The following is a 13,880-nucleotide window of genomic DNA, read 5'->3' on the forward strand; positions in this document are numbered from 1 at the left end:
GATATCAAAGCGGGGCAATGCCCGCAATCGTATAAACGCCAATGAAAGCTTATAATGCTTACTTAGTATACCCTCTTTCTTGGATCTCGAATAGTTCAACTCTTCTACATACGTACATAGGTTTTACTCCTATTACTTGTACATACGTATAAAAAGAGAGCAGCGTTTAATGTTACTATACAGCACGCCAAACAAAATTACTCTAATCTATATCTCGTGTATACATGGTTACTACATACATCGCATTTCTTTCAGTACTCATCATTAAAGGTTAAAGTTAGACCTACATATCGTACATGCACAATATACAAGTTCACCGCCAACGCCATCACGACAACAGGTACAAGAGACATTACAGGAAAAAAGTCTTCGCAACAGATAGCTAAAATGATAGGTAGTACGAGTACCTTATGCTATAGCTTCAGTAATTAATTCCCTTTGATTTTCCTACAGAATTTTCAATTATACGGTTTATAAACAGCGTATTATTTTTGAAAAGAAATTTTGTATTAGAGAGGATTTTAGCATCGTATATTTCTTCGAGCGAAAAATATACGACTAATTTCGCATTCCGAACACGAATTAATTTTTCGTAGTGAAAAAACGATCGAAATCTTTCAACGAGAACTTTCCCGCCGAAAGGACAATAATTTCAAAACAACATAATCTCGATTTCTAAAAATAATCCATTCATTTCTACGATCGCCTTTGTTTCCTTTTTTGAAAGAAAAATATTTTAAACTCGCACACGAACAAATTCGGTGACGATAAAAATCAGTCTTTATCTTATTATTGATCGGAAAATAAAAACGTTAAAAATTCAAGACGGAATATTACTTTTGGCATATTTAATTCAAAATTTCAACTTTCGTAATGCTTGAAAATAAAAGTTTTCATTTCGGTTGAAAAATTCATACGCTAACTTTAAAAGGGAACGAATTTTCGCACGAATTTTTCATAAACATACAAGGTGGTTTGAAAAAGAATTCGACGACAAAACAGAGCGGAAAAGCGCGATGAAAAATTGAAAATTCTTCAGATAGGGTTACGCAGTAATCACGCAACATTTTTGTATGAATATTGAATCATTTAGTTCGAAATTATCAAATGCACGTTTCTTAGTTAGTAACCAAAAAACAAAAACTTCAAAATTGACAATTCAGCAATTTCAGAACATCATTTTCAAAAAAAAAATTTTTAAAAAGGAAGAAGGTCAATCTCAACAAAAACCATATTATTTCTTTCATTTTCGGTCCTTCAATTCACTTTTTATCGCTTCGTTCATTACCAACCTTACTTTAATTTCCTCAAAAATGATGAAATTCAGCTAAAAATGGAATAACCTTAAAATATTAATGCTAAGGTATTAACAGTTCAGTAGCGAAGGGTTCGAGATTCATTGGCCATTATACATTGCAAAAAGTACCTATACCAACCTATTATGTATTTCTTTTTCGAGTTCGGATACGGACCACCCTGCACTCAATATATGCACAAACAAAAAAAATATCTTCGGAAATTATCGAAAAAAAAGTCTGCTTCTACTACTTCATACAATAGCTTGTTGTAATGGGAAAAGTTTGGTCAAGTCTAAAAGAGACCTTCAAACATTAAGATTTGGTAAAAAAAAATATCCATTATACCTACTCTTAATGTTGAATGATTTTTTTTCTACGCATCATAGAATCTTTCGTGTTAGAGTGAAAAAAAAATTGCGTAAAGAGGATTCCAACCGCCAGCGAAAATTTCAAAGTGGGTGCTTGTCAAGTGCTAAAATTCATTTTTAGATTTCTGGTGAATTTTTGAGAATTCAAATTCAACTTATCTATACCTACCTAATACCTATACATACCTACTTCTCGTGAAAAAATCAAAATTTGATCAAATCGGCATGAAAAGGCTGCAATTTGGTTTGCATCATACATATTTTCCAAAGAGCCGATTGGTGATTGTTTCGAACGGTTCTGGAGCCTCCAGCGAGTTTTCGGATTCTCCAGTTTTTGTAAAAATCGTAATAGGAAAGTCGAGTAAAAATGAAATTCAGCACCTATTTTCAAAATCCTCCTGTGCCGGTTTATAGATGCGAAATTTTTGAATCTTATACGCACTTTTTTTCAAGAGTAATTGCTGGATAAAATTTTGGATTGGAACTGGTGCAAAAATATTTCGAAAATGTGTATACCTAAATCGATGTTAAGGCTCATTAAGATGATAATGTACGAGTTTATAGGTGCTGAATTTCTTTTTCAATCCACTCGTACTCACAGCGTTTTTTTTCTCGAAAATTACGGAATCAGAAAATTTGCTGAAGGCTCCAGAACCGTTCGAAACTATCACCAATCAACTCGGGAGGTCAAAAATAGGGTAAAAACCCAAATGTCAGCTATTCACGTCAATTTGATCAAATTATGATTTTTTTCATGAAAAATGTGCCAAATATGGATTTTTAAAAATGTTCAAAAACCGGAAAAATGATTTCAAGTAGAGTCCTGAGTTCTAATACCAATTTACTTCATTTATTTTTTGAAATAATTTTCCAAATTCTCTCAAAAAACTTCTATCATACCTTGGTAACAAAAAAAAAAAAATGAAAAAGTTGCCACACGATGTTTTAGTCCAGCAATAATATTCATCAACCTTCAATCAATCAATCAATCAATCAATCAGAAGCTTTTTATTTACAAGTGTTACATTAAAATATACATAACACTCATGGCCCTATGATAGGGCAAAAGCCTTCCCCAGCCTGCATCATTCTTCCCTGTTTTGGGCAATCTGTTGAAAGTAGCGATGAGTTAGAACCTTATAGTTTCCACAAATTATCACCTAATTTGGATAAATTTGCGTTCAAATGCAAACTATCGCATCCCTTCCATGATTGACCCTGTCCTCAAGTTCTCTTTGAAAATGAAATAAAATAAATCCGCAATCGTCATAACCACACGTGACAAATTCAACTGGTTCAAGGCTGTGGCTATTGAAAAGAATTAACCTAAATAGATATGCGAATTTATCATCAAATTTTCATTAACGTCATGTTGATAAATTTGGTTGTATGTATATAATTGCATCGCAATAATCAACCGCTATCGTTGCCTAATACATACGAATCAGAACATCAAAGGTTTAATCATATTATTCGGTTGTAAAAAGAGAAGGAAAAAAAATCAAAAATTTAAAACGAAAGAATTCTTCAGTCAACTTGCTCGACAATGAAGAAACCGAGAAATAGATAGGTTCACTTAAACTCATACAAGAGCGAAAGTATGCCAGTGAAAAGTTTACATAATTGACCACTTGTCAGTCGTTAACGACAAATTTTTTCCCAACATCCTAATCTTTGGATCACTATGTACCTATTTAATCAAAACCTCGGGCTATTCGATAAAAAAATTTACAATTTATACGCTGCTTACAACAAATTCCAATCGATAAAATACTGCTACCGTTCTTTGGCACATGCTGGTAAAATACGAGTACATCATTTCACCTCGAGGAATTTGTATAATTTCGAGGCTTCGCTCGCCGATAATAAAGGTATAATTATATCGACAAACCTATATTTACTACAGTTCTGCTAAACTATCGTCATCTTCAATTCGGACCTTTTTTCTCCAACGATCATTATCATACCAGTAGAATTTAAGAAAGATTTAGTACATAGTTTTTTAAACGTTTTTCGAAGATGACCGAATGAAAAAAAAATGACAAAAAAAAGTTCTGTTAAGATATAGTTTTCTCACGAAAATAACGATCGGACAAGGAAGAATAGCGGTAGAAAAATAATTTTTTGAAATACGAGTAATGCACCTAAAAACTTCACCCGCAAAATGATGCTGAAAACCGCGAGGGAATGTAAACAAATCAAGTGCCAAATACTTCTCTATAAATAGATTTAAAAAGGAAAGAAAAAAAGAATAACTATATCAACTGTCAACTTGGGACACCCGTAGGACCTCGTTATCATAAAGAGGTATCTCACTCGTGTACCAAACTCAAGTCACAGACCACAGACGTAAACGTAGGTAAACGAATAAAGAATGCAAGTCTTTAAAAAAAAAAATACTCACGTAGATAATGATCACGATAATTATAATTAACGATAACTGTCGAATTGACATAATAAATAGTAATCAAGAATTCGATACGGTTACAAAGTATATGTATTATCTCAGCAATCGTCAATGATGTCGCGAACTCGTGAAGTGCAAAATTGAACTACATACATATTTGATCGGATAGGTAGGTACTAGGTAGCATTTCAAGAGATCTATTTCAAAAATTGCAGATTAGAATAGTACGTCAGTGTTATCGAGAGTACTTTTTCATCCGTCAACAATTTCAATAAAAAGTTGCCAGATTAGTCTTAGCAAAAATTTGAGAATTAAGATGATCAGACAGACAAAAATAGGCCCAAACCCATAAAAAAATCTTTTTGTAAAATCAAAAACACGTTAAAACTCCAACATTTCCGATCACACTTCTGATAGTGTGAAATACGTTAATAAATTCCATTATCAATAGCTAACTAAGCAACGCATTCCAACGCATACTGTTGCATAAAACAAAATAAATATGCAAAAAAAAAAAAAGAATAATGAGACCATATAGATGTGTAATACTTTGCTCACCATAATAATTAATAAAAGGAAATCAATAGGATATTAGAGCAAGCCATTGTTGGCATATTTCATTTTCTATACGTGTTTTACTTTACTAACCGCAAGGGGATTTTGAAAGAATAAAAATAATAATAAAAGCTGTGCATAAATGAAATTTAAAAGTGAATTTTTTAGAAATTTTTAAATGTAGAGAAATTTGTTCGCGACGAATCTCAAAAGCGAACTGAAAATTAAATTATCATTCTTTCAAGCCTCAAAAACAGGTTTGAAAATACTACATGTATGTAAGAATCGAAGTCTTAATGGAAGCTTCTAATTAGCTAAAAATAGTAAAATGGTTTTAAAAGTGACTTTTGCGAAGAAAAGAATTTTTCTCAATAAAAAATAAATAAAATAAACTAGTCAATCTCATAAAATTTTTTTTTTTAAATCAAATTCAAAAAATCATACTGGATATGTCCGACTGGAATTCGCTGGAACGCTGTATTTTTGGAAATAAACATCAATAGGTAACCTCCAAATAGACCAGAAATGATAAAATATAGTTTTCTGAGATCGGCGTCAGATTGGAAAAAAATGTTCATGAATTTTATAGGGAATTGAGGATGTTTGGACAGCTTGAAGAGAAACTCAGAGGAATTATTTCCCTCTTTAAATGAATCACAAAGGAACGGAACATCTTGAACTTACATTCTCCGAATTGAACGAATTCCAGCCAGATCGAAAGAGCATGTCCTAAGACCCCCTTCAAGTTCATTTTTGAAAAATTTCCAAATATTCAAAGGCGATTTTTGAACTTTTCCATGAGACGCAAATTTTTTGAGCAAAGAGAACCAATATGAATAATTCCTTCAATTCAGCTCCCACACATGAACAACTATTAGTTTTAAGCCATTCTGGAGCCTCCGGTTATTTTTTAATTTTCTCCAAAAATTTTCAAATCGCCCTAGAAGGACCAAAAATGAATATTCGGACACACTCTCTGCTATTTTAGGTGGTTGTCACGAAATTCTAAGAGGAAAAGCTCAAAAATAAATTATTCAATTAATTTGCAAATTCCAGAAAAAATGAAAAAATCAAAATTTTGAATTGTCCGACTAGAAAACAATGCCCAACTGAACTTACGGGTGTCAACGTCCATTTTTAGCTCTTCCATAATGATTTGAAATTTCTGGAGGCATTTGAAAATTCGCTGGAGACTCCAAAAAGGCCAAATTGAGACTGTTCTCGAGGCGAGAATGGTCGTGTATAGATACACCTGACGATATATTGTCGAAAACCCACTTGTTATACACCTACCAATACCATATTTGAAAATTAGATTTTTTTCTCTTATTTTGGAATTTAGAAATTGGCCAAAAATTCATTTTCGAACTCGCATTCTTGGAATTTCGCGGTGACCATCTAAAATAATCGAGAGGGTGCCCACTGCCCAAACAACTCAATAGGCAACGATCAAATTATAGATGCTCAAGTTCATTTTTGGTACTTCCAGATCAATTCGAGTTCAAAAAAATCGTCCTTATAACAGATTTTTTTCAATTTTTCAAGTTTTCAAAAATTCGCCAAAAATTTAAAAACGAACTTCAGCACTTTAAATTTTGATTTCTGTGGGTTTAGGACAAGGTCTATCGATCTAGATTAGTTTAGGTCAAAAATTTTCCGTTGTCAGCAATTACTCTAGAATCGGATGACCTTTTTGATGCTAAAAAAAATTCAAATGGATACAACATTTTCGTGACTTTTGAACAGAATCGATACCGAGACTTTCTTTCCCATAACATTTGAATCAATCCCATGACTTTTCATGACTACTGATACACCCTGCATTATTGCGTGGGCTGCATTCGACTCGTCGTAAATCAATTTGAAAGAATAAGTTATCAGACACACTGGGAGAATTGCGACCGTGTACATAAGATGAATACATTTAGATTTACTTTCGATGAGCACTAGGCGAGGAATACATTTCACACAATTAACTTTTCCTCCGTACACAACCTGCTACTGCAGCACCATCGTAATTAGCATAATTCGTTAAGAAATCATGTCGAACGGTATGCGTATCAAAATTCGAGTAAAACGTTACAGGAAATGAATTTTTTCCTGTTAAAACGAACCGATGCACACTTGAAAGAAACGTGTGTACAGTATACACTACAGAGTCAGTCACGACGATAAATCCGTGAATTCGAATCCAATTTACTTCTTCTCTCGGGCACAAAGAAGAAAACAAGAAAACAAAACACTCACCTTATAAACTTCGGAGAAAAATCCATCTCCAATTTTTTCGCAGATGAAGTCATCTAGACGAGTCAAATTGGAAACCGCGTGCTTCAGGGCTCTACACGAAGATCCGGTGATTCGATGATCTCTACATTTTCCTTCATCAGCAATGATCAGATGTACATCTTCGCTGGGTATACATTTTTCAGCATCCAGAGAGGCACATCGCGGTACAGCGGATGGTGTTTTTGAATTGAAAAATGGCGTTTTCTCCGATGAGCCGGCGGCATCGCCAAAATTCGAATTCGCATTTTCGCAATAGCCGCTGTCGCGCCCGCTATTATACATCATACGAACGGAACCACGAACGTATTTTAAAGGGATTAATAACTAAGTCACCATTCCAATGTATCGGCGAGCTTGTGAAATGATAGTTTAGTTCTTCTCCGTGCAACATTCAAAAACACCTGTACAAATAAAAAAGGTAGAAGTTTAGAAATTAACATATTATATTTTTCGACGATGTGATTTCTCTAAATTGATATTTTAAAGTTAAATGAGGAGGTCGACGTAGTGATTGGAGTAGAGATCGAGGAACTCGAGGAATAGCTCTCATTTTCAAAAGCATAATTTTTTCTCAATTCTATACCGTAATCGCGTTGTTGTGAGAATATTTAGGTTATACTGAGCGGACTGTGCTCATTTCTGTATTTACTGTGATCGCTTTATTGTTTACAATTCAATCAAGTTCAAGACACCCAATATAACCAATCACTAAAACTTCTTCGTGTTATGCAACAATACACTAAATGAGTCTGTTCTCTTTTTTTACATCAGATGAAAGAATAATTGATAACAGCTGATAATAGAGAAAAAAACAACAAATATCAATTAAAAACATTGATCAAAAGTACACCCAAAGTAATAAGTAACAATTTTAAACGCTGTACGTTGTTTAAATTCCTTATAAGTCGACCACACACAAAAAAATATAATTCTCGAGCCTTTCCTCCAGTCCATGAGCAACAATCAAACGGTACTAACAGAGAATCAAATAACTATTATGTACAAGTAATGTTTTTGCAAAAATGGAAAAGCACCAGCAAAAAAATGAAGTCGAACCACAACATGATTCACGATTGTTTTTCCGACGGCTTTATATATTTTTTTTTCTTAAAGAAATGCATCGAAACTGAAAATGCACAAAAATCATACCGTACGATTGACAAAAATTCATCCGAACAGATGAAATAAAAATGCAAAATGTTCGGTTTTCTATGATCCTCAGGTACTTAAAAACTTCGCTAATTGGATTAATTGTGCGTAAAATTTTTCTTCTTCTAACAATTAGTTTCCGAAAATACACCCTTCGAAGATGAAAAATGGAACCAGTGGAAACATCCATCATGATAAGTAATCCGAACAGTGGGTTTATTTACTTGGGGAAGGAATTATCATTCTCATGAGAATCAAGTTAGTAATACAACTTTGGAAACCGATGGAGCCGAATTCTAATAATTACTGCAGTAGTTTGTAATAACCATCATGGAGAAAATAAGGAACTTAATATGATAAGCCATAAATTTACATAAAAATGACAAGACAATAAAACTTACAAAATAGAACACAAATTCACTTCACGTTAGCGTCGAACTTCAAATACACAATATAAATTCCGTTACGGTACATTTACAAAACTTGAAATCGCGAATGATTACATTATAATTAAGTGTAAATTCATTTTAATTCACTTATCACATCGATTAAAAAATTACCAAAATAAAAAAAATGTAAAAAAAACACACCAAACAACACTCCTCTCCATTTATCGCATCTTCAACTAATTTAATTTTTGATTGTACTTCGGTACTCGAGAAACAAGAATACAGCTACCGAGTGCTTACGTCACGACGTCCTTAGGAGGTTTGTGGTTGGTTGGTTGTGTAGTGAATGGAACGACCTACACGGTGGAAAATATCGTTCCTTCGCGAAGTAATTACTGAGAAAAACGAGGTACATCGGAAGGTATTTCTACTTTTCATTTTTATTGAAAAAAAAAATCGCAGTAATTTTGAATGAATAAGGAATAACAGCTGAATAAGTATAGTAAGTAGTAAGTAAGTAAGTAAGTACATATTACATAATATATTTAATTTTAACTTTAAAGTACCTATTTGTATAATTATAATAGAGACTACTAGAACTTAGAAGTCGGCGATCGAGTGACAACGACGATTATTTTCAGTTTCAGTACATGGGGAATACTGGGGGTTGATGGGTTTTAGGTTTACGGGCCGAATCGCCGAATTCATAGACATTACTTAGGGATCATTTGGCTAAGTGGTGAATTTCAAAATGTATGTACATAACTACATACTGCATAATTATGTATTATATTATATATCATGCAGGTAGGTAATTTTGTAAATTGTAAATTGTAAATAACTAGGTACGAAAGTTGCAGTGGAAGCGATTTTATGCTGGTCAGGGGGAGAGAGGGGGGTCATCACCCGGCCAAAGAGACACTTTTTCTAGATTGAGATAGGTTATGGTATGGTAAATTACTCACAGTCGATTTTAAAACGGATTCCTCCTCATTTGATTTTATGAGTCTGGCACCTTGAATGCAATTGCAATCTCAAATTCTCGATATGGTCACCAATGAAAAGGTTCAAACGTCTATGTTCGCGGCCATGGCTTACTTTTTTTTGCCTTTTTTCTCCAGTTTTTATTTATTACATTTTAAATACAAATTTGTTATTCGTGTTTTTTTATGATAACTCGCCACAAATTTTTCTATAAACTTAGTCGCAACAAATATGAGAAAAGATGAAAAATAATATCTTCATTTTTATTCGCGATACCACAAATATTGTAATAAAATATTACGAAACCCAAATGTTTAAAAAAAATAGTAGGTACTCAGTCAGACATTACATTAGAAAATTTTCCTGCTTCCCCTTAATTACAATTTGAAACGAAATTTCAATTTTGTGTTTTGTAACTATGTAACGCTTGTACCTTGTACAAAGTCCTAATATTTACCTACCTAACATGAAATATTAATTTCAATTCTTTTTCAGACGAAGAAAAAGTCACTCGTAAAAACTGAACAAACAAAGCATGGAGCGGATTTAAAATATTACCTACCAACGCATGAATTCCTTCAACCCTACTAAATAGTAACAGCCACATTTCAAGTTTGAAAATCACTAAACCAAATTCAATTGTCGTATTGAATCGTTTCGAAAAGAGCATCAAATCTAGTAGAATTTTGGTAAACAATTTGTTTATAACATTGGTAATGTACATAGAAAAATGAAATTTAAATTTGGCATCTCGTGTATTTTTTTCTCTTTATAGGCTATATCGAGGACAATTAATACAATTGGGAAACGGAAACTGATATTTTGGACTTTCTCCGGCAGTTCGATCTGTTTAGCACTGTTTGGATTGTATGCTTTGCTTCACAACACGTATGGGTTTCAGCAAAGCAGGCCCGTAGCCAGAATCTGGCTGTAGCTGGGGCGAAGGAAATATCAGCTGGGGCAGCACTTTTTGAGGCTCGAACATCTGTGAAACATCCCCCCCCCTTTAACCCCCCTCAACCATCCGTTATTCCAAAACAATTTTTAAAAAAAATGAACATAATGCGTCATGCTGGGGTTGAGTCTAATACTTACAGCTGTAATCTGCGCGATTTACTGTGAAACTCTTGTAATAATTCTTTGGCTGTGACTGTTTCTGTTTTAATTTTGTCATGAGGTAAAATAGTCAAATTTGACTCGCGTCCAAACAACATTAAAAAAATATATTATTCAAATTTTTAAAGAAATGTTAAGACAAAAAACGCTCTTTACACCTGAAAAAACTTCACTTCTCGAAACAAACATTTGCCCCTCACTCAGGGCTCGTACTTGATCACTTTTCAAGAAACTAAGTTACTAAATTGGGTTACTTTTTCGATAAGTAGCTTTGGTTTTCCAAATTATTATTATTTTTTTTTAATTTCAAAAATTCAATTTTTGCATTTAACTTGATGAGAAAAAAATGCTAGTAATATCCATAAGTGAATAATTTGAGAAAGTTGACCTACTTATACATACACTTTTATCGCCAAAAATGGCTCAAAATCTCACTTTTTGTCAACATTTCCAAAAATATCCTCGTTTTTTGCCAAAAATTGTTACTTTTTGGTAAAAAAAATTCAAGAAATATCCATTTCCCTTTCTAAAAATTACCAAATAATTCCGCTTTTTTGCTTGAAAAAAATGTCAATGACCGAAATTTCTCCCATTTTCAATGGAAGGTTGCGAAAAAAATAATCATTTTTTTGGCCTATGATTGCCAAAAATTCGTAGTTTTCCTCAAAAATAGTCCATCTTGCTTTTTGCTAAGATTGTCAAAATTCTCGGTTTTTCGCAAAAAATTATAAAAATTTTCATTCTTTCTTAAAAATTGTCCATAGGTCTTCCCTATTGCTGAAAATTTTAGCTTTTTCGTAGTGTAAAAGTCTCAATTTTTTATGTAAAATTGCCATAAATTGCACAAAGTGAAAGTCTCACTTTTCGAAAAAAATTGCAAAAAGATGTACTGGATTTCTAATCCTCACAAATTACTAATTTTTACTCAAATTAGCCTACATAACAAATTTTTGATTTAAAATTTAGTGAACGCATCGAGCGAGCCATCGAGCTATCAAATGCAATTCATGCTAGTGTAGCCATTTCATGAACGTAACCATAATTTTACTTACATTGTTGAGTTTTTGGTTTTTGGCACTTTCTGATTTTTTTTCATGATTTTGCTGGTCGGGGCAAACGTTTTTTTTTTTTTTTTTGATTTTGCTACCTGGGGCAAACAGCCTTTCTAGCCGGGGCATTGCCCCGGCTGCCCCTACACTGGCTACGGGCCTGCAGCAAAGTCATGGATTTTATACGTCATTAGATTAATTTACCTATTACTTGATCGATTACGCGTTACGCAATCGGTGGAATACCTTGGTACATCTGTGGTGAACTTTATCCTCAAAAGTATGAGTATTTCTGTTTAGTAATTCTACAGGAACTTGAGTAGGCCTAATGCGAATTATCACATTATATATTTTTTTTTTACAGAATACGAGGAATGGCCAGCGGAATTTCTGCAACTACTGACTATTTAATGATATTCATACTATATTGATGAAAACCTATTTCAAAATGGAAGCGTCATCTAACTTACCATATTTGTTCTTAGGTATGGCTACTTTGTATTAGCCAAAACGGAAAAGAAATGCTTGCAGAAGAGATAGAAAAAGTCGTTAAAAATAAGAGAAAAATCATCTATGATAAAAAGTGAAGTATTCAGTTTATGGTAAAATGCAAAAATCATTTTTAAACGACAATAAGTGATATTTTTTAGACGATAAAAACAAATTATGAATATATTCGACACACGTGTTACCAAAGATATTCTACATCGTTGAAGGAACATTTTAAAAGGAAATCTTCGGTAGGTAATTAAACTCGCAAAATGAGTTACCAAATTGACATAAATTTCAATTTTAGTCAAAATAAATAGGTATGTTATGATTTTGAAAAAGATTTTAATGATTGTTCAAGGTTTGAATTCACTGCCTCCTGATACCTATTATGTTTTCATGCGATTTTTATCTGAATAACGAAGTACATAATCTGCATTTCCTTTTGTATTTTCAAAATTATTCTACAAATGAAAACACACTCGAGAATTTTCAACGTGAAAAATTACCACCATGCAGCTTGTATTTCAACTGTACGTTACAGTATAAACTTATCATGAGAGGATGCATTCTCTCTAAAATAAAAATGAAAGAGAATTATCTGCTGTGAAATTACGTAGTACTTTAGATATTGACGATCCGTGCCTTACATTAATCTTCAAATATAAATGTCATACGCTCAATTTCTTCGTGTATTTTTTTCAGAGAGAAATCAAAGCTGCCAAAACATCCGCAATGGGATGATTTTTGCAACAAGAATTGAACGTAATTAGACCTGATAAAATTTATATCATCATTTAATTAGAATGAAAAACACATAAGAAACTTATAAACCAATAGAAAGATATTACATAATGAACGGTTGGCAAAATTCAACCCAACGTACCTATTCTTAGAAATGAAATTTGAAAGAGAATTGTGTACGTCCTACGTACAATCGAAATAAGTAGGGTTTTATTTTTTGCCTTCTACCATTATAATATGATACCCGAACTTCGTTTTGATGGGAGGATCTGTGTAGACTGGATTTGCAACAGTAGATATGGGTAAACTAAATGCAGCATCTTGAAAAGGTCCAACCATACTTCCTCGTATCATCCAACCCAAATCTCCCTAACATAACATTAACATGAAAATCAAATGAGATGAAATTGAATATTTCAACGCGCGCACAACTGGTGTTTTTCTGATAAGACTTACTCCTTGTCTTGCTTTATCTTCACTATATTGAGCAGCTATTTCAGGAAATTTTCCACCATTTTTGAGTTTATCTAAAGCTTCTAATACCTTCGATTGTTTTTCACATAAGATGTGTCGGACCTGAAAGTTTGACAGAAAAGTGTATACTGAAGTTACCGGCGAAAACCTGAACTAGAATTTAATATGAGAAATTTCATTCATCTTACTTTGACGGCGGTACCTCCTTTCTTTTCTTTACTTCCAGACGCTTTAGAATCGTCATCCTTAGCCTTAGATTTACTCGAATCACCTTTGGAAGCTGGTTTCTGTTTTCCCATTGTAATAAATCAAAAAATAGATTCACAAGTTTAAATTAGCATTAACTAAAAAATTTGATTCTAATATCCCATCAAAACGCGATTGAATTTTTGAAAATTATACTTGGAAAAACTTCGAAAACGAAAAATTGCCTTATCAGTCTTGATTGTTATCATTTTCATGTACTTTTTATAAACATACGCCTAGCGCACGCGCAAAGCTGGAACACGTGATTTGGTTGGTGCACTTTTGAAGTTTTGATGACGCCACGTGAGTTTTTCCAACTCATTCTA

General features: G+C 33.0%; 2 protein-coding genes and 1 long non-coding RNA gene across 8 annotated transcripts in view; 1 reads left to right on the plus strand and 2 right to left on the minus strand.

The window, feature by feature from the left end:
• Window positions 1-8,723, minus strand: part of cdi (center divider) — a 57,599-nt gene extending 48,876 nt beyond the window's left edge. The window contains exons 1-2 of one of the 2 annotated variants that reach the window (XM_065356473.1): window positions 8,465-8,723; window positions 6,876-7,315 (exon numbers count right to left, since the gene is read on the minus strand). In XM_065356473.1, coding sequence (XP_065212545.1) covers window positions 6,876-7,199 — 324 coding nt within the window. In that variant the 5' untranslated portion in view covers window positions 7,200-7,315; window positions 8,465-8,723. The remainder of the gene's footprint in view (window positions 1-6,875; window positions 7,316-8,464) is intronic. The other variant, XM_065356472.1, reaches the window with a different exon arrangement.
• LOC135840124 (uncharacterized) overlaps window positions 1-12,773 on the plus strand; it is a 76,296-nt gene extending 63,523 nt beyond the window's left edge. The window contains exons 2-6 of one of the 4 annotated variants that reach the window (XR_010557701.1): window positions 9,932-10,125; window positions 10,212-10,303; window positions 11,768-11,881; window positions 12,087-12,341; window positions 12,452-12,773. This is a non-coding gene — a long non-coding RNA (uncharacterized LOC135840124). Of the gene's footprint in view, window positions 1-9,931; window positions 10,126-10,211; window positions 10,304-11,767; window positions 11,882-11,965 lie in introns of all 4 variants that reach the window. The other 3 variants (XR_010557700.1, XR_010557699.1, XR_010557702.1) reach the window with 3 other exon arrangements.
• LOC135840123 (peptidyl-prolyl cis-trans isomerase NIMA-interacting 4) lies at window positions 12,580-13,765 on the minus strand. Of its 2 annotated transcripts, XR_010557698.1 has the most exons (4): window positions 13,497-13,765; window positions 13,291-13,410; window positions 12,977-13,203; window positions 12,580-12,865 (listed from the first exon to the last, which is right to left on the minus strand). XR_010557698.1 is itself a non-coding variant. In XM_065356483.1 (3 exons), the coding sequence occupies exons 1-3, from the start codon at window positions 13,605-13,607 to the stop codon at window positions 13,045-13,047; spliced, it is 390 nt and encodes a 129-aa protein (XP_065212555.1). In that variant the 5' UTR covers window positions 13,608-13,765; the 3' UTR covers window positions 12,870-13,044. The 2 variants fall into 2 exon arrangements, 1 of the variants encoding a protein (XP_065212555.1); XM_065356483.1 differs by lacking the exon at window positions 12,580-12,865 and having other exon boundaries at window positions 12,870-13,203.
• Window positions 13,766-13,880: the final 115 nt, after the last annotated feature.

This window comes from Planococcus citri, chromosome 3, assembly GCF_950023065.1.
Source record: "Planococcus citri chromosome 3, ihPlaCitr1.1, whole genome shotgun sequence".
NCBI lineage: Eukaryota > Metazoa > Arthropoda > Insecta > Hemiptera > Pseudococcidae > Planococcus > Planococcus citri.

What these genes read in the sequence shown, in the direction of transcription:
- LOC135840123 (XM_065356483.1), bottom strand. Translation starts at nt 13,607, where the DNA reads ATGGGAAAACAGAAACCAGCTTCCAAAGGTGATTCGAGTAAATCTAAG. An exon ending in AAGGAGGTACCGCCGTCAAA is followed by an intron (nt 13,411 to 13,496) that starts GTAAGATGAATG and finishes TCAAACTTTCAG; the next exon opens with GTCCGACACATCTTATGTGA. An exon ending in AAGATAAAGCAAGACAAGGA is followed by an intron (nt 13,204 to 13,290) that starts GTAAGTCTTATC and finishes ATGTTATGTTAG; the next exon opens with GGAGATTTGGGTTGGATGAT.